The sequence below is a fragment of the Sinohyriopsis cumingii genome, chromosome 9 (assembly GCF_028554795.1).
Source record: "Sinohyriopsis cumingii isolate HCF-2022 chromosome 9, ASM2855479v2, whole genome shotgun sequence".
NCBI lineage: Eukaryota > Metazoa > Mollusca > Bivalvia > Unionida > Unionidae > Sinohyriopsis > Sinohyriopsis cumingii.
In genome coordinates this window covers 112,598,055-112,615,043 of record NC_142969.1, presented here as the reverse complement: position 1 = coordinate 112,615,043, position 16,989 = coordinate 112,598,055, and the positions used below count along the sequence as shown (strand labels likewise).

At 34.6% G+C, this 16,989-nt stretch overlaps 1 protein-coding gene across 1 annotated transcript in view; it reads left to right on the top strand.

Annotated features, from left to right (window-relative positions):
- The window catches only part of LOC149792491 (3-ketoacyl-CoA thiolase, mitochondrial-like), a 33,467-nt gene extending 16,830 nt beyond the window's left edge, over positions 1 to 16,637 (top strand). Inside the window, exons 6-11 of the mRNA XM_089971080.1 lie at positions 5,857 to 5,916; positions 8,676 to 8,791; positions 9,848 to 9,950; positions 11,289 to 11,386; positions 15,050 to 15,204; positions 15,556 to 16,637. Coding sequence (XP_089827206.1) covers positions 5,857 to 5,916; positions 8,676 to 8,791; positions 9,848 to 9,950; positions 11,289 to 11,386; positions 15,050 to 15,204; positions 15,556 to 15,637 — 614 coding nt within the window. The 3' untranslated portion in view covers positions 15,638 to 16,637. The remainder of the gene's footprint in view (positions 1 to 5,856; positions 5,917 to 8,675; positions 8,792 to 9,847; positions 9,951 to 11,288; positions 11,387 to 15,049; positions 15,205 to 15,555) is intronic.
- Positions 16,638 to 16,989: the final 352 nt, after the last annotated feature.

Sequence of the window (16,989 nt, the reverse complement as noted above, 5' to 3'; positions counted from 1 at the left end):
TGTGAACAAACACTTTGAGGCATAGCAACATGTCCAAAACTTAGCAGATAGGTACATCAAGAACCTTGTTTCTGTAGGTACAAATAATTAATAAATAATTGATAAATATTCTTAACCCCATGCTAAGATCTTCATTTTGTTGTAATTTATTCAAAATAAAGTGAGTAAACTGTCATGTTCAATGGAGAAGCATAAGGGTATCTAATCTATAAGAGTTGCTTCCCTTTGTCTATATCATTCATTCATTCATTCATTTATTCATTCATTCATTCATTCATTCATATGTATATCAATGGCTGTTGGAGGGCTGGATTCTGAAGGTAGCAAAATTTAAATCCTAACGTTAATGTGATCTGTTTTAAAGAAACAATTTACTGCAACATTTACTCTCTGAGGCAATCAAAATCAAAATTAGTAAACAGGATTTTACATTACATATCACATATAAATAAGGATAAATCATGTATTGTTCCTTAAATTCACTTAACACAATTTGGATAGAAATGTCTAATTACATATTAGATTTACTATTAAAGGATAAGGGTGCTCTGTCAGATTTATAATTCCTGACTTTCACAAGTCACTTTTGTAAAATTATTGTCCCTTTACAACATTTTATGGTCAACTAGCACTCAGGTATTGTTATTCGTCAGCTTTGCTCTCTTGCACCTACATGGTAATAATCTAAAAATAGCCACTATCTGCTCATCACTGAGGATGATATCTAGGTGATTGTAAATGAGGGTCACTCTCAGCATCATGTTGCTGATGTATTCCTCCACCATTAATACTGGTCGTCATGTATAGCCTATCGTGTGCTGAAAAATGGCGTTAAACCCCATAACAAAAAGCTGTTGAAGCCATTCATCACGGTTGGTCTGTCCTTTTCCTATCTCTAGAACTTGAATGGGAGATGACTAAAATCCCTTTTAAGGAAAGTGAGAACATGTTCATTTGCTGCCATTTGTTGCCTTTTTGTTGATGAAAGTCATTGATCAAATGAGTACAATGCTTCATGTGACACCATTAGTACTATGAGGCAGGTCAGTGGGCCATTGTACAAGAACTTGAGGACCACCTAGAGCAGTCCAGTGACGGTTTTTATGGCATCGAGTTAAAAGCAGTAGAGGCAATGAATAGGGTTTCAAAAGTTTAAAGTTAGGAAGATCAATGCTCTTGTGAAAGATGTTCAGAAAAACTGCCTTGGACATTTGTTGGTCTGCAGGTTGGAGGGGGGGTCACACATTTGTGACGATGTGTGACGAGGGGAAGGAATTTGTTTAAATAATGTGTGACGGGGGGAGGTAGGGGTAAAAAATCAGCCAAAATTGCGTGACGTCATTTATGGATGGCCCCTTGGAGTATCTGAATGACATCTTGATATCGACAAAACTGTGGTTGGGATGGTCCAACGTGGTCATGCTCAGCGTAAAAAAAATTATTTCAGGGGGAAAAGAAATCCAGCCATTTTTAGCCAGCAACATATAGAAATGGAAAGCTGCAAGGGAAAGAAACAAGAAATCATCAACAAAGCAGTTGATTATTATAATCAAGCCAGGAAATGTGTGGGTGTGATTTTGATTTTTAACATAGCTTTAACAATTTTCCAGTCATACCGCTACAATATCTGCAGTGTGGTAGTTTAAAGTGTTGTTTAGCACTGGTGCATCAATCCACAGATATGTAGCATGATGTCCCACCCGGTCACATTATCCTGATACCAGGCCGACCAGTCCTAACACTAACCTCATAATGCTGAGCGACAAGCGAGGCAGCTGTTGGTACCATTTTTGTAAGTCTTTGGTATGACTCTGCCCTGGTTCGAACCCATGACCTCCTGAATCCAGGGTGGATGCTCTAACCAATAGGCCACCGGAGCAGTCTAGCCAGGAAAAGAATGATTTTAAATTGAATTATATGTATAAATGCAGATGTTTAGCAAATGCCACGTCTGATACTGCTGTAAAGAGGGGATCAAAAGAAATTAAATTTTTGTTGGAGATTTCTTTATTTTCCTTTTTGTATATTATTCATATCGCATTACCCTGTATCAATATATTTCCTGGCATCATGCACAATTACACCTGATGTATTGTTATACCCTTTTTCTCTAGTCCCAAAGGGTATTTTAAAAAAACTCTGGGTATTGCAAGTGTTTAAAACCCATGTATATGTACAAAGATCAGATTTAAATATCTGTGTTATTTAAGGGTGCTCTTTTCTAATGAAAGCTGAATACACCGAAAAATAACAACATCTACATAGTAAATTATCTGTTCAGCGAAGAAGTGTCTACTTAAAATTGGCTGATGTTAATGATACTGTTATGAACTTATGTAGATCTGTAAATTCAATTCTGTTCTATTCTTTCTTATCATTATTTCAGCTGTTGTTGTTGTTGTTGTTGTAGGGTTTAACGCCATTTTTCAGCACACGATAGGCTATACATGGCGGCCAGTATTAATGGTGGAGGAAGAACCTGGGAAAACCCCGGAAAGAACCACCGACCCACGAGAAGCTATTGGCAAGCTTTCTCACATACCCACATTAGCCGAATCCGAGACTCGAACCCACGCAGACAGAGGTGAGATGGCAGTGATCCGTAACGGAGAGCGCTTTAGACCACTCGGCCACTCAGGGCCCCTATTTCAGCTGTTACATTTAGTCTATTTACATGCATACATGTGTCACATGCCCCTTACTGAATTATTACTAACCCCAGAGAAGGACAGACAATTTAAGGGTTAAATAGCTACAAGCCCCCAGTCAGCAAAGTCAATGGTCTAGGTGTTAAAATATAAAATTAATAAGGTAAAAGGTATAACAGTTTAATAGCTGTATCACAGTATTCCACAATTACAGGACAATTTTCAATGCAATTGCTTCCAATCAGTCCACAACCTAAACAAATTGCTAATTATTTCATCCCACAAAATTGAACATGAGAGTGTTTCCTTCCTTTGTCCCTTCTATGTTACTCATCTGTAACTTCCACCTTGTATTCCTTTCCTGGCTCCCCATGTCGGTACTTCTGGTACCCTCATTTCCATTCTCTTGGCCCTCCTTGCAGATACTTCTGGTACCCTCATTTCCATTGTCTCAACTTTCCTCTCTAATCTTTGGGTGGCATCTGTTCCTACCTAGGAAGCTTTCTCAGAATCCTTTGTTCCGCTCTCATTCAAATTTCCTAGAACTAACTTTCCTTTTTATTGAGCGCAAAACTTCGGCACTTGGAACACAGTCTAGTGTCCTAACTTCCTATGATCTGCATTGGCCAGTGTCCATATGTGCACTGATTCTTTCATAATAGATTACAAATTACCTTTCCAGTAGGTTTAGATATATATTACTCATTTAAATCAATAATTGTTTTGACAAAGAGCCTGAAATATTGTTTCACTTTCAGATTCATATTTTGATAGTTACCTAAAAGAAGTGCATGAGGAGATACCTAAAGCAGTACATGGAGATACCTAAAGCAGTATATAGGGATACCTAAAGCAGTAAATGGAGATACCTAAAGCAGTATATAAAGAGATACCTAAAGCAGTACATAGAGAAATACCTAAACAGTACAGAGATACATAAAGCAGTACATAGAGATATCTAAAGCAGTATACAGAGATACCTAAAGCAGTACATAGAGTTACCTAAAGCAGTACATAGAGATCCCTAAAGCAGTACATGGAAATATATAAAGTTAGTATATAGAGATACCTAAAGCAGTATACAGAGAAATACCTAAACAGTACAGAGATACATAAAGCAGTACATAGAGATATCTAAAGCAGTATACAGAGATACCTAAAGCAGTACATAGAGATACCTAAAGCAGTACATAGAGATACCTAAAGCAGTACATGAAGATATATAAAGTCAGTATATAGAGATACCTAAAGCAATATACAGAGATACCTAAAGCAGTACATAGAGAGATAACTAAAATAGTATTAGATATACCTAAAGCAGTACATGGAGATACCTAAAGGAGTACATAGAGATAATAAAGCAGTACATAGAGGGATACCAAAAACAGTACATAGAGATACTAAAGCAGGGATCGTCCTGGGCTTCACCAATGTCGCAAATTGCGATTTTTTTTCCTTATTGGCGACAAAAATATCCCATCTGGCGATTTTTTTGGTGACAGACGTTTTGGTTATTTAATTTGTACATACAATCACAGATTTGGACTGGATAAATTAAAAGGGAGAACAAAAGGAAGCCACAAACTTGACTAAGCAATGCATTGGAATCAATCTGTTACACAAACAATCCTTTGTTCATATTGACAACCCCATCTTTACAGTGCATTGTTACATCATAATCTGCTTATGCTGACATCTGGGCTGAGTACTGTATGCTGTGATACAGTCAATCATGCTACCGAACTATACCCACAACTGACCGACTTCCAAAGACGCGAATAGAACAGATACAGTTAATTGAATGGCTAAATCTTCTGTTGGTTTTTTTTTTTTAAATATACCAGTACAATAGTTTTGCTGAACCTTCACAGAAAACTGATAACCTTTGAAGTACCGACTACTGTGTATAAATACAAAGCAAAGGGAAAAATCTCAATCACAATTATGTCTGTCGCCAGTGCAGCATTTTACTCATTGATCTTTTCCTTTTGCCATCAATCCGTGTTACGGCTGCTGAGACTTAAACTCCGAAACAAGAAATAGCACAAAAAAAACAACAACCAGTTTTGCATAATTAATAATAATTATTTATTTCTCAAAATACAAGAGTGAAAGAATCTCTAAATTGGGTGTGAATTTATGCTTATATATACGGTCCAATATTGCCAGGTGTTGACTCGTGTAAGTTTCATTCGTGGGAATGGAGATCCTATTTTGTTTGTCGAGAAAATTTATACAGCATTCAGTGATCATTCTTGGGATTTAGGAAGAAATTCACTACAAGCTTTGTGAAGCTAGCCATAAAGGGGGGGGGGGCTGCTGATAGACTACTGGTGTCACCTGTCAGTGCTGTGGACTGTGAACGTGGATTCAATAAGATGAACCTCATAAAAACTGACATCAGAAATAAACTCTGCATCTCATCTCTCGAGAATTTCATGAGAATCAGCATGTAAAGATGTGAAAAATTAGACTTTGAAACTGCATTCAACAAGTGGGCAGCCCTAAAATTGCGACGGATCTTCATGTAACACTTTGTAACATTTTGTTAATGCTTGTTATAATTAAAGAATTAACTAACCCATCTTTTGTAATTTTCATTGCCTGTTACATTAATAGACTAAATTAACACTTGGAAAAATGTACACTACTTGTTCTGGCGACACTTTTTGAAAATTGGCGACAAAATATTGAGGTTGGCGATTTTTTTGGTGACAGCTTTTTAAAAGCCAGGACCATCCCTGCTAAAGCAGTATATAATTATATACCTAAAGCAGTATATAAAGATATACCTAAAGCGGTATATAAAGAAATACCTAAAACAGTATATAAGGACCAAACTTAGTACACAGAGATACCTAAAGCAGTATATAGATACCTAACATAATGAGAAATGAACATGAAATTTAAGGTTTTCATATGTTTTGACACACCAGTATGAGTGAATGTGAAATTAATGGTTTACATGTGTTAATGTACCAGTATGTGCGAATGTGAAATTAACAGTTTGTGTGTGTGTTAATGTACCACTATGAGTGAATGTGAAATTAACGGTTTACATGTGTGTTAATGTACCAGTATGAGTGAACATGATTTCCATTACCTAGACTGAATGGAATGACACACTTTGTTTATAATAATTGTGATCACATTCTCATTGTTTATCATGAGTTCTATGTTCTACTCTTTATATTCCTTTTCTTTAAAGCACAGAAAGCAGGTGTATACAAGGCAGAAATAGTACCAGTGACATTGAAGGGCAAGAAAGGTAAATTTTTATCATAAATTATAGCTGAAACTTTTCTAGCCTCCACATTAAAAGAAATCTGGCAAAGTATATTGTGCTCTTTAGAATAGTTATTTTCCATGAAAGAGTTTCTTCCGATGAAAGGTAGAGCTTCTTGTGCATCATTTACCTCAGTCTTTTAATTGGTCTAATGAAATGAATATTGGAGAAATAACGAGCAATGCAAAGAAATTATGTACGAGCTTGAAATGTGCATAAACACTTAATGTAGTATAAATATTTTTATACAGCCTTAATATAAAACAGCTGACCATGCTGACAGAAAGTTTTGTTTCCATTGTTAGATAGTTCCAAGGGAAATTTCTGTCATAATTTTAATTATACTTTAATGTCATAGAGGTACATTTATCCTTTTAAAGTATGTAGCATGCTGTCTTCTCTAAGTTATTATGAGCACACTTCTCTTTCAATAACGTATACACAAGATCCAAAAATACAGACTGCAGTATAAGCAAGTGCACAGGTTACTGAGAGACAGCTTAAAATTTAAGAAGGGGATGCCATCGAGGTGGGGCATCAACAGTGAGAAAATGATGGTGGGAGGGGGGGGTCTGTTTAATGATTTGATACTTATTTTATAATCATGTTGGGAATAATTGTCTGTGAATACTTTTTGTAATTGTTCACTTTTCAGTATAAATTCCTGTTCATTTCAAGATAACCAACCTCAGAAAAACATTACTCCAAGAGGTTTTGACATCACATGTACTTCCGAAAATATGGTGTATTACATCACTGCTTTTTGCATGTGAACAAGTGTTATTGTTGATTCACATGAAAGGATTTCCTATTTCAGAAAAAAATATTCTATTAATACAATACTGATGCTGTGATTTTATTGCAAGTAATTGTAAAGTTTATGCTCATTCATGACATTTTGGGTTTGGTCAGTTTTTGGGGTAAATCAAAATCAGGGATGATGAAATAATTAGGGATGATGCAATAATTACAGATGATGCAACCGCTAAAGATCCCATACTGGATTTAATGTATGAATAATTGGATTGTTTATTCAGAATCTACACAGAATTTCTAATGTAACGTGATTTTGAAGGTACTAGCTCATTCATAATTTTTTCATAAAATGTTGTCTTTTCCTGTTGTTTTGCCACCATCTTGGATTTTGAGTCTTGTGAATATTGAATTACTCCACACATGGTTGTAATATATCATTTGTATGGTTTTTGGGTCACAGAATCCAAATTTCATCTTAGAATAGGTCTTCAAGTAACCCTGGTTGATTTGCTAAAAAAATTTAACTAAACCCGCTGTACAGATACACCAAAAACTGAAAAATCAAAAACATATCAAAATGACGAGAACCATGAACAATTTTTTATATGTTGGAAGCATTGAAATGAAGTCTAAATCCCATCAGTGTCAGATTTTTAGGAGGTCATCTACGGGGTTCCATGACCTTGAATAAGCAAGAAATTTAAATGTTATTGCTCTGAAACCATCTTTAAAGCAAAGAAAAATCTGAAAATCTAATGAAGATACAGGTTGTTTTAAATATTAATTGCAGAGTATCATCCATTGCCTTGCCTCACTACATGTCCAATATTTCGTCTCTGTTTATTTGCACGTGGATGCTGGACTGCCGCAAAATCCAGACAAAATTTAGTACATTGCTTGGGATAGTTTTCGTTTTTAGCCATGTAACATGCCAACCATGTAAGATAGTTTCAAGATGATTTCAAATTCTACACAAAAAAGTTCTGTAGGATTTTGAGCTGTCGAACCGAATTAGAAACATGGAAGAAGAAAAAAAATCAACTCCAGCTACAATGCCTTCACAAGATATCGGTGACAGAAAGCTGTATCTCAGTCAGTTTTTGAGACATGAGGCTAATATTTTGTAAGTCATCATCCCTCAACATGTACTTCAACAAAATATTTTTTGACAGATTTTGTTTGAGCGAGTCAAATTTCCAACTTTCCAAAATCTGGCCCACTTGATATTTTTTTTCCACACATATCAAGATATTAAGAACCAGTATAATGGTTAATATGTCACGTGCATCTGGAAACAGTCCAGCAGGCATTATTCACCTAAGTATGGGCAAAGCCAAGTGTGTAATACATGTTTTCATCATCACTATCAATCAACTTGCATTGCATTAAAATATTTTCCTCCTAAAATGTTTTAAACTGGACACAATTAGAAACCAGAACACTTACATCATTGTTCATACAGCACTAGAATTTATTTCACATATTTTCAGGGAGTAGTTTGTCTTATAGAAATTGAATGGTCTCCTTATGTTAATTTACATACTATGGCATAAAAAGATACAAAAGGAGAAGAAATAACATAATTAGTGTGCCAGCACTTTATAGGGATGCTCCATCTAACAAAGTACATGTGATCTGTGCTTATGATTTGATCCACTCAGTGTTCTGTTTCCTCATACAATTTTAAGAATTTCAGCAGTTTCTTCATGTCAGCCGAAAAACTCAAAGTTTTTTCAAGTATGTACAAACCATGTTATATTTATAATTAGATGATGTTTTCAGTACTGACACATTGCCAAGTGTACTAAATGCAAGTTTTTATCCACAACACAAAGTTTTCAACAAAATAAAGAGACCTATGTGATCTTGGTGGATTTTGGTGGCAAGACAATAATTTTCAACTGCAAGGAAAATGTTCATGAAATCTGACTGTATTCCATTTTTAAACCATATGAAATGAATTTATGATGAAAATTTTTTTGTAGGTCCTGAGGATTTTGCTGTAGATGAACACCCGCGTCCAGAGACCACAATGGAAATACTTACAAAGCTTGCCCCAGTTTTTAAAAAGAATGGCACTGTAACAGCAGGGAATGCTTCTGTAAGATTTATATAAGTTTTTATGAGGTTCCAGAAAGACAAAAAAACTATGACAAGATATTGATATATACAAATATCCTATTCATCATTATAATTCACAAAATGTATTGTCTCAACTTTGAAGCATAGTTTAGACATATATAACACTGTTCTCACTGCATTGTTTATAGTGTAGGCTGTTAGCTTTGTTTCTCAGAAATGTTATGTGCAGGGATGAAATTTAATGAAAACTCCTCACAACAATCAAAAAGTAAGGCTAAGTAACCTATTTTTGAGGTTAGCATTAGGGGTCTGGGTTTAGGACCATGCCTCAGTGGAGCTGAAAAACACAGCATTCTGCCAAACTCCTTCGTCTGCTGAACTGGTAGTGAACTATTCTTAAATTTAAGATCAACAAAGTTCTGAAATAGACATAAAAGTATATTTGATGATGTAGTACCTTTTGCATTAGCTTTACGTCTCTGAAGTGTTGTTATCTACAGTCAGGAAATTTGATGGATGTGTTCATCTTGAGGAGTATCTTTGCACAAAGAAGGCACACAGATTAGTTCTCCAGTGACAGGACTGGTGTGGTCATACTCATTTGTTTTGTGTATACATCTATTGTCATTAAGATCAAATTAAGATTATATAGTTAACGCGTCAATATATGAACATACCTTTATCCAGATACCATTCTCCAAGTGTTTTATAACATGTACATATAAACTGCAATTTCACAAAGTGCTAAGCCAATGATTTTTGCACTGCACAGCCTTGCGTTGTAATTGTGATGTTTTGAAACTAGCATTATGATGTTGTGCAGTATCTCTATCCAACATAGCTCAGTTGACTTTGGAAATATCATTATGATGGAACTGTTCCCTTTTGATAATGGAACAAACAAAACAGTTACCAATAAACTTACTTTATCAATAACATATCTTTGAAAGAAAACAAACCAGTTGGTGAAAAACTTTGATTGCATTTCCGTTACATATTCTAGAAGTTTATAGTAGACATAATGAAAATATTAGTGTCTCAAAAAAATGGTAAAGTTTTTCAAATGTATTTTTAGGGAGTATGTGATGGTGCTGCTGCTCTTGTCCTTGCCAGTGAAGAAGCTGTGAAGAAGAACAAATTGACCCCTCTTGCCAGACTAGTTGCCTATGGTATCTCAGGTCAGTTTTCTTCACAATATGTATCATCTTCATAAGAAACAATATGATAGTTGATCAGTTTTAATTTTACCTAAATCATAAACAACATTTCAAATCAAAAATATCAATATTTATAACAACGTAAACTTTATCAGGATCTGACTGGTAGACCATGATACCTTAATTTTCCTGTGGTGGTGTTTGGAGCCGAGACCTCATAAAAGCATGAGTTTACATGTAGGTTTAGTTTGTATTTTGAACAGAGCTTTCTTCTCCAACTTCTTCCTATTTCTTAAAGATTGTTTAAGACACTTCAGAGTCCTCACTTCACACACCAGTGATCTCCTGTTCAATCCTTATGTTGTCACCCATATAGGGTGAGTGGTGGTTTCCTCTGGGTTGCCTTTTCCAAGCCTGAAAATGAGCTCATTCCAGTCTCTGATTCTTCATGACATTGGAACCTGGTTTAAAGCAATCTGTGCTATAGAGCCTTATACAACTAAATACTGAAGGTTCTAAAACTGCCGTGTGGAACTATAATCAATCCATGGAACTTCTTGTTATCATCATTTTATTTTACTAAATAAATAAGACAAAAATGTTTACATTGCAAACCTGAAAAAAGCACAAAACTGGCCAATTCTCTTGGTGCTATTATGCTGCAAACCCCGGCATATGTGACGAAGTAAGAATCGGCATGCCCAATGATTTGCAGATGGAGACATTTACTGAAGAACAAAGCCTGTATCAATGGAGCAATTTTATCAAATTACTTCATAGAAAACTAGTCTGTGTTATTTATTTCTTAATATGTGCAGTAATGAAAACCAAAATCATTTGTAAACAATCACTAATTTATCATTGTGATTGCAGAGAGTAAGAAAAAGCAATGGTGAGCACTAAAATAGAGATTTTGACAGACATATCATGGTCATACACTATCTGACAGACATATTATGGTCATACACTATTTGACACATATCATGGTCATACACTATTTGACAGACATATCATGGTCATACACAATTTGACATACAGATCATGGTCATACGGTATTTGACAGACATCATGGTCATACACTATTTGACAGAAATATCATGGTCATACACGATTTGACAGACATCATGGTCATACACTATTTGACCAACATATCATGGTCATACACTATTTGACAGACATATCATGGTCATACACTATTATGACATGAATGCCATCTGGTAAAAATAGCAACTGACTAATGAAATCAATTGTTTCTTTTGGATTGCAAGACCACATTAAATTTTAATATATGTCATAACTTGTACAATTTATGATAAAAAGAATCAGATTTAGAATTATTTGTTGTTCTTCCTGTATCAGGATGTGATCCCAAGATTATGGGTATTGGACCAGTGCCCTCCTCTAAGGCTGCCCTGAAAGCTGCTGGAAAGCAACTTCAGGATATGGACATTTGTGAGGTACAGTATCTAAATGTGATGGAATCTGTTTATAAGTCTGTGAGGTACAGTATCTAAATGTGATGGAATCCGTTTATAAATCTGTGAGGTACAGTATCTACATGTGATGGAATCCGTTTATAAATCTGTGAGGTACAGTATCGAAATGTGATGGAATCCGTTTATAAATCTGTGAGGTACAGTATCTACATGTGATGGAATCCGTTTATAAATCTGTGAGGTACAGTATCTACATGTGATGGAATCCGTTTATAAATCTGTGAGGTACAGTATCTAAATGTGATGGAATCCGTTTATAAATCTGTGAGGTACAGTATCTACATGTGATGGAATCCGTTTATAAATCTGTGAGGTACAGTATCTACATGTGATGGAATCCGTTTATAAATCTGTGAGGTACAGTATCTACATGTGATGGAATCCATTTATAAATCTGTGAGGTACAGTATCTAAATGTGATGGAATCCGTTTATAAATCTGTGAGGTACAGTATCTACATGTGATGGAATCCGTTTATAAATCTGTGAGGTACAGTATCTAAATGTGATGGAATCCGTTTATAAAGTTCCAGTTGGTTCTGTCAAAAGTATAGAATATTTGTAATAAAGTCTGGTAAATCATGTATATCATAGACGAGACAAATTCAAGGTCATCTATAAATATTAAAGCACCTCAGCCAGTATTTCTCCAAGTCCTTGATAACATGGTCTTTCTTCAAAAAAAAAAAGATTGAGTATTCCAATATAAGGGATTTATACTTCACCTGGGCATAGGTATGACCCTGTGTCTGCCATGCATCATCCATTATCTATTGTACTTTAGAATTTTGCTATTTTCAATATCTTCTTAAAAAGCCTGAACCAATTTCAGCCAAATTTGTCAGCATTTCTTGGAAAAATTCTTTCAGATATATACCAATGATGGCAACTTACCATCAAATAATGCCACCTTAACGATACAAAAAATCATTAAACAACTTCCACTCAAATACCTCTCAACTAAATTTTGATAAAATTTGCCATAAAGCATCTTGGAACAAAAACCCTTGAGGCTTTTGCAAATGTGCCCTCAAATATGGCTGCCATTACTAAAAAAAGAAAACTTAACTTACTGTTCAACAGAATTTGACCAAATTTGACTAAAAGCATCTTGGCATTATTGCCTTTAAATTTTTTTCAGATTATTGCAATCCCCAAAAACAGACATTACTATGAAAAGAAAAATGTTTAAGCAACCTCCCAAAAAATTTTCTTAATTTCTTTATTTATAAAATACTCAATAGAATTATATCAAACTTGTCAGAAAGCCTTTAGACTTGAAGGATTTTTATACAAATATGTTGATCTGCCATTAAATATGGATGCCATTACAAAGAACTTAAAAACTTTAAAATTAAATCTTAAAAATCACTCAAAAGAACTGGACCAAATACGGCAGGATACATACTGGCATTATGGCCTTATGAACTGAATTTGCCTAAATTTGACCGCATCTTTGTATGAAGGTTTTTTCAGTTTGTATAAATGATGCAGATCTATTATGGCTGTTGTTACTAAAACTTGAAAAATCTTTCCACCATATCTCAAAACTAACCATCATATTTTGATCAAATTTTATTAACATCATCTCGGGTAGAAGTTGCTCTGTTGTCACGTAAGGCTAAAGAGAAACTTTAGATATTTTTTGTTTTTTAATAACCAGTCAACAGAATTTCAGACATTTCAACACAAGCCCCCCTTCCAACCCAGATCTTTCTTGCGAATTGCTCTTGCCCATGTAGTTGTCATCCAGGTAAGTGATTTCAGGCCTACATGGACCTCTTGTTTTAGCATTTGTTGAACTTCACCTTATGATAAAGATGGTTGAAATATGTATTGGTACACATTCACTGATGCTGCCAGGCTATACAAATCACAAAACTGACGATCTGTCACATGATTTAAAAGTAGCTTTATGCGAGAATGCACAATGATACTGAACTCTTGCAAATGATCTTAATATAGCCTGGCCCTGCTTTGCTGTGTGTAAGCCTATCTGCTTTAGTCTCAATTATCAAGGTGGTTGTTTTGTGTGCGATTGTCTTGATTATCAAGGTGGTTGTTTTGTGTGCACTTGTGTCTTGATTATCAAGGTGGTTGTTTTGTGTGTGCTTGTGTCTTGATTATCAAGGTGGTTGTTTTTGTGTGTGCACTTGTGTCTTGATTATCAAGGTTGTTGTTTGTGTGTGCACTTGTGTCTTGAGTATCAAGGTGGTTGTTTTGTGTATGCCTTTTCAATACGTCTTTTACACCAACTGACAATGCACAACCAGAAATCCATTTGCATGTGTTCAGGATGATGGCCAGTCGTAAGTTGATATTGGATTACTTTAAAGTTTCGTCTACTAAGCTTTCTGACATTATCAGGATATACTGAATACATTGGAGACTGTTATTATTTCGGGTGCACCTTCGGGGGCCTCAGATTGAATGCAAACATTTCAAGTTTTTCAGGATCTTGGGGTTCAGACTGCACACAAAGAATTCCCAAAGAACAAGAAAAAATTTCAGGTTATGGTTAAACTGGTCAAGCATGTACCTCTCCAAACTACAGATTGTGAGAAGGGGTTTATCTGCAGATATTAACTTCACACTGCAATCAGAAATAGATTATCTTCTGAAAATGTCAACAGAATAATGCTAATGCTTCTTTTGGGATGTTTCATATGACAATTTCAACTGAGAATTGGATATATGGAAGGGAAAAAGGAATGCAAGTGTTCAGGTGTAACGGGTAAGATTTATACCTCCCTGTAATTTTCCTTACTTGACCCCTTTTTAATAATCTATGGGAGGACTCCTACTCAACAGCTGAAATACTGGTACCCTTTGCTGCTTCAGTAATAAAAGCTGTAGTTCAGAAAAACAAATATTAAACCATCCAAAAATTGAACTCTACTTGACGGGAAAAAAAGACAACCCATGAGCTTGCTTGACAAGAATTTTATCATCAGTTTTTCATGATCTTGGCAGCGTTTTAGGGATGATTTTTTCAGACTAACAAACTGACATATAGTCATATTCCATCTTCCTTTGACTATATACATACCTGTATGAAGTCAGTAACAATTCAAGTCCATTGTGTATAGATGGCATATCCATTCCTCCAATTCAAGAACCTTGAATTTCTTCAACATTTTTGGTCAAAAATAATATTATCATAAACAGTTTTCTCCACAAATAATCTTCATCGTCTATTTCTGTAACCATTTTTCATCTATGTAATCTAATTAATTAATATCAATAAAAAAATGTAGATTACAAAGCTATATGCTGTATACCAAAATGTCACACTTGTGCTGGAGTACTTTATTCCTTTCTGTGCCCACATGTAAAATTCCAGTTTAAAACTTTATCCATTTTTTTTATTTTTCATTTTCCAGAATTTCATAAATTGCAGAATTTTAACTTGAAAAATAATAATTCTGCAAAGTTAGATTGATTTGACTCTTTTTACATTTTTGTTTTAATCTGACATAAGCTGACATGTTTATGTCAATCTTAAAAGCATGCATGTAGGGCTGTTACATTATCATGCATGTAGGACTGTTACATTATAAAATGATAGGGATGAAATGCAAATTTTTTATCTTGAATATAATGTACAATAACACTTTTATTGTAGGTGAATGAGGCCTTTGCTCCACAATACCTGGCAGTGGAGAAGGAACTAGGCTTGAATCCTGAGATCACCAACATGAATGGAGGGGCCATTGCCCTTGGTCATCCTTTAGCTGCGTCAGGGGCGAGGATCACAGGACACCTGGTTCATGAACTGAGGTAAGATTTTGATCTCCCCCATAAAAGAGCAGGTATCCATTTCAGTATACAACAACATGTTATATAAAGTAATACTCTAAATTGTACACATTATTTCGGAAAGCTGGATAAAATCACTCGTGACATTCGCACCTAAACCTTATGCAAATCTTTGGTATGTGCAGTTTATGACACTAGAGCTGAATGAACTTCAGTAATACAGGTAACATATTCATTGTTATTATGGTTGCAAATATATTTGATGATGATACTGTTACTGTAGCAGTTACTGTTAGTGATGTAAATGGATTTTTTAAACAACATTGGTTTACAATTTATTTCGTCTCAATGTGACTTTTCTGATTCATTTAGGCGCCAAGGCAAGAAGTATGCATTGGGCTCAGCCTGTATTGGTGGAGGTCAGGGAATGGCCATTATTGTGGAAAGAGTGTGAGGAACACAGGAGAAACTACAGACATAATTGCAAGAGAAAGACAGTGACAATCATTCAAAAGAAAATGCTTAATCTTCCATAAACTTTGTGACATTTGTGGTCTTCATTGCAACTAGTACTTTATTTAAAGGCTGTTACGTGTCCAACAAATCAACTGAATTGACTGTTATTCTGTGGTGTAGTTATACAAATTCTGAATTAATTATAAGCAATGCATGTCCAACTGTATAGGTCTCTGGGAGACATTTGTTGGTGTCTTTAATCTGTATGTATTAATTAATAGGCAGTCTTTATGGTAAATGTACCCATAACATTATACCATAAGGTATAAAAGTTACGTTCGATTCAGAAAATTACTTTTAACATCAACAAACACACGCATACAAATGTACACAATACATTCACTTTGAAAAATTCATTACATCAGCTGCATGTAAAAAGATCTTTATTTTTTAAAAAAATTGTACAAGTATCAATTTCACTCATTCACAATTTATTTAGCTGAAGAAATGTTATGTTGATTTTTTGTTTTCTTATTATTTCCATTTAAATTAGCATATTCTTTCAATATACTGCAATACACCATTGCCTATTATTTTTACAATATAATGTTTTTCACAGTGAAATTGCAGATGCTTTTTAAATGTAGTACTTTTTAAAATGGTAATGGTGAAAACTTATAAAAATTGTGACAAAGTCATCAGTTTGGCAAAACTTTGTAAGAACACTGATGAATGTCAGTAGAAACACTTTTTTGCATTTGTCTGTTAATAAAATTTATTTGTGCAGTTACATGACAAATCATTATAAGAAACACGTGAAAGAAGCATTTATTTCTTGGATTAATATAAATTATTTTCTTGAAAAAAGAATTGTTGTATAAATACATTTTTTATCAAGATGAATGATGAAATGTGGCCATTTTATTGCTTTGCATAAATGTCCTTAATACCGATTGTTCCTTTAAAACTGTATAATCATTAATAAAACTGAAAGCAAATGGTTTGGCACTTGGTAATTTATAAATTTATTTTGGGATTTTTTTCAGAATTAGGAATAATCAATAAATGTGTAAGTTTCTATCTTAATATTATTTACAAGACAACTTGAGCTAAAATGTCTGATTGAATCCTTGATTGCCAAGTGTTGTTAGTGACCAAGGAAATCAGACACTTCTATGGCAGGAGTCTGAATTTAAAGGCAATTGCTGAAAAAAAATCTTTAAAAAATTTTGCACTGACCCACCAGTAAAAAGGAACCAAAGTTGGCTTTTCTTTGGCCCAGTTGATATTCTGAAAAATATCAGCACACTTAAAATAATGCAAAGATGTCTTCGGAGGTTGGCTGGTTTG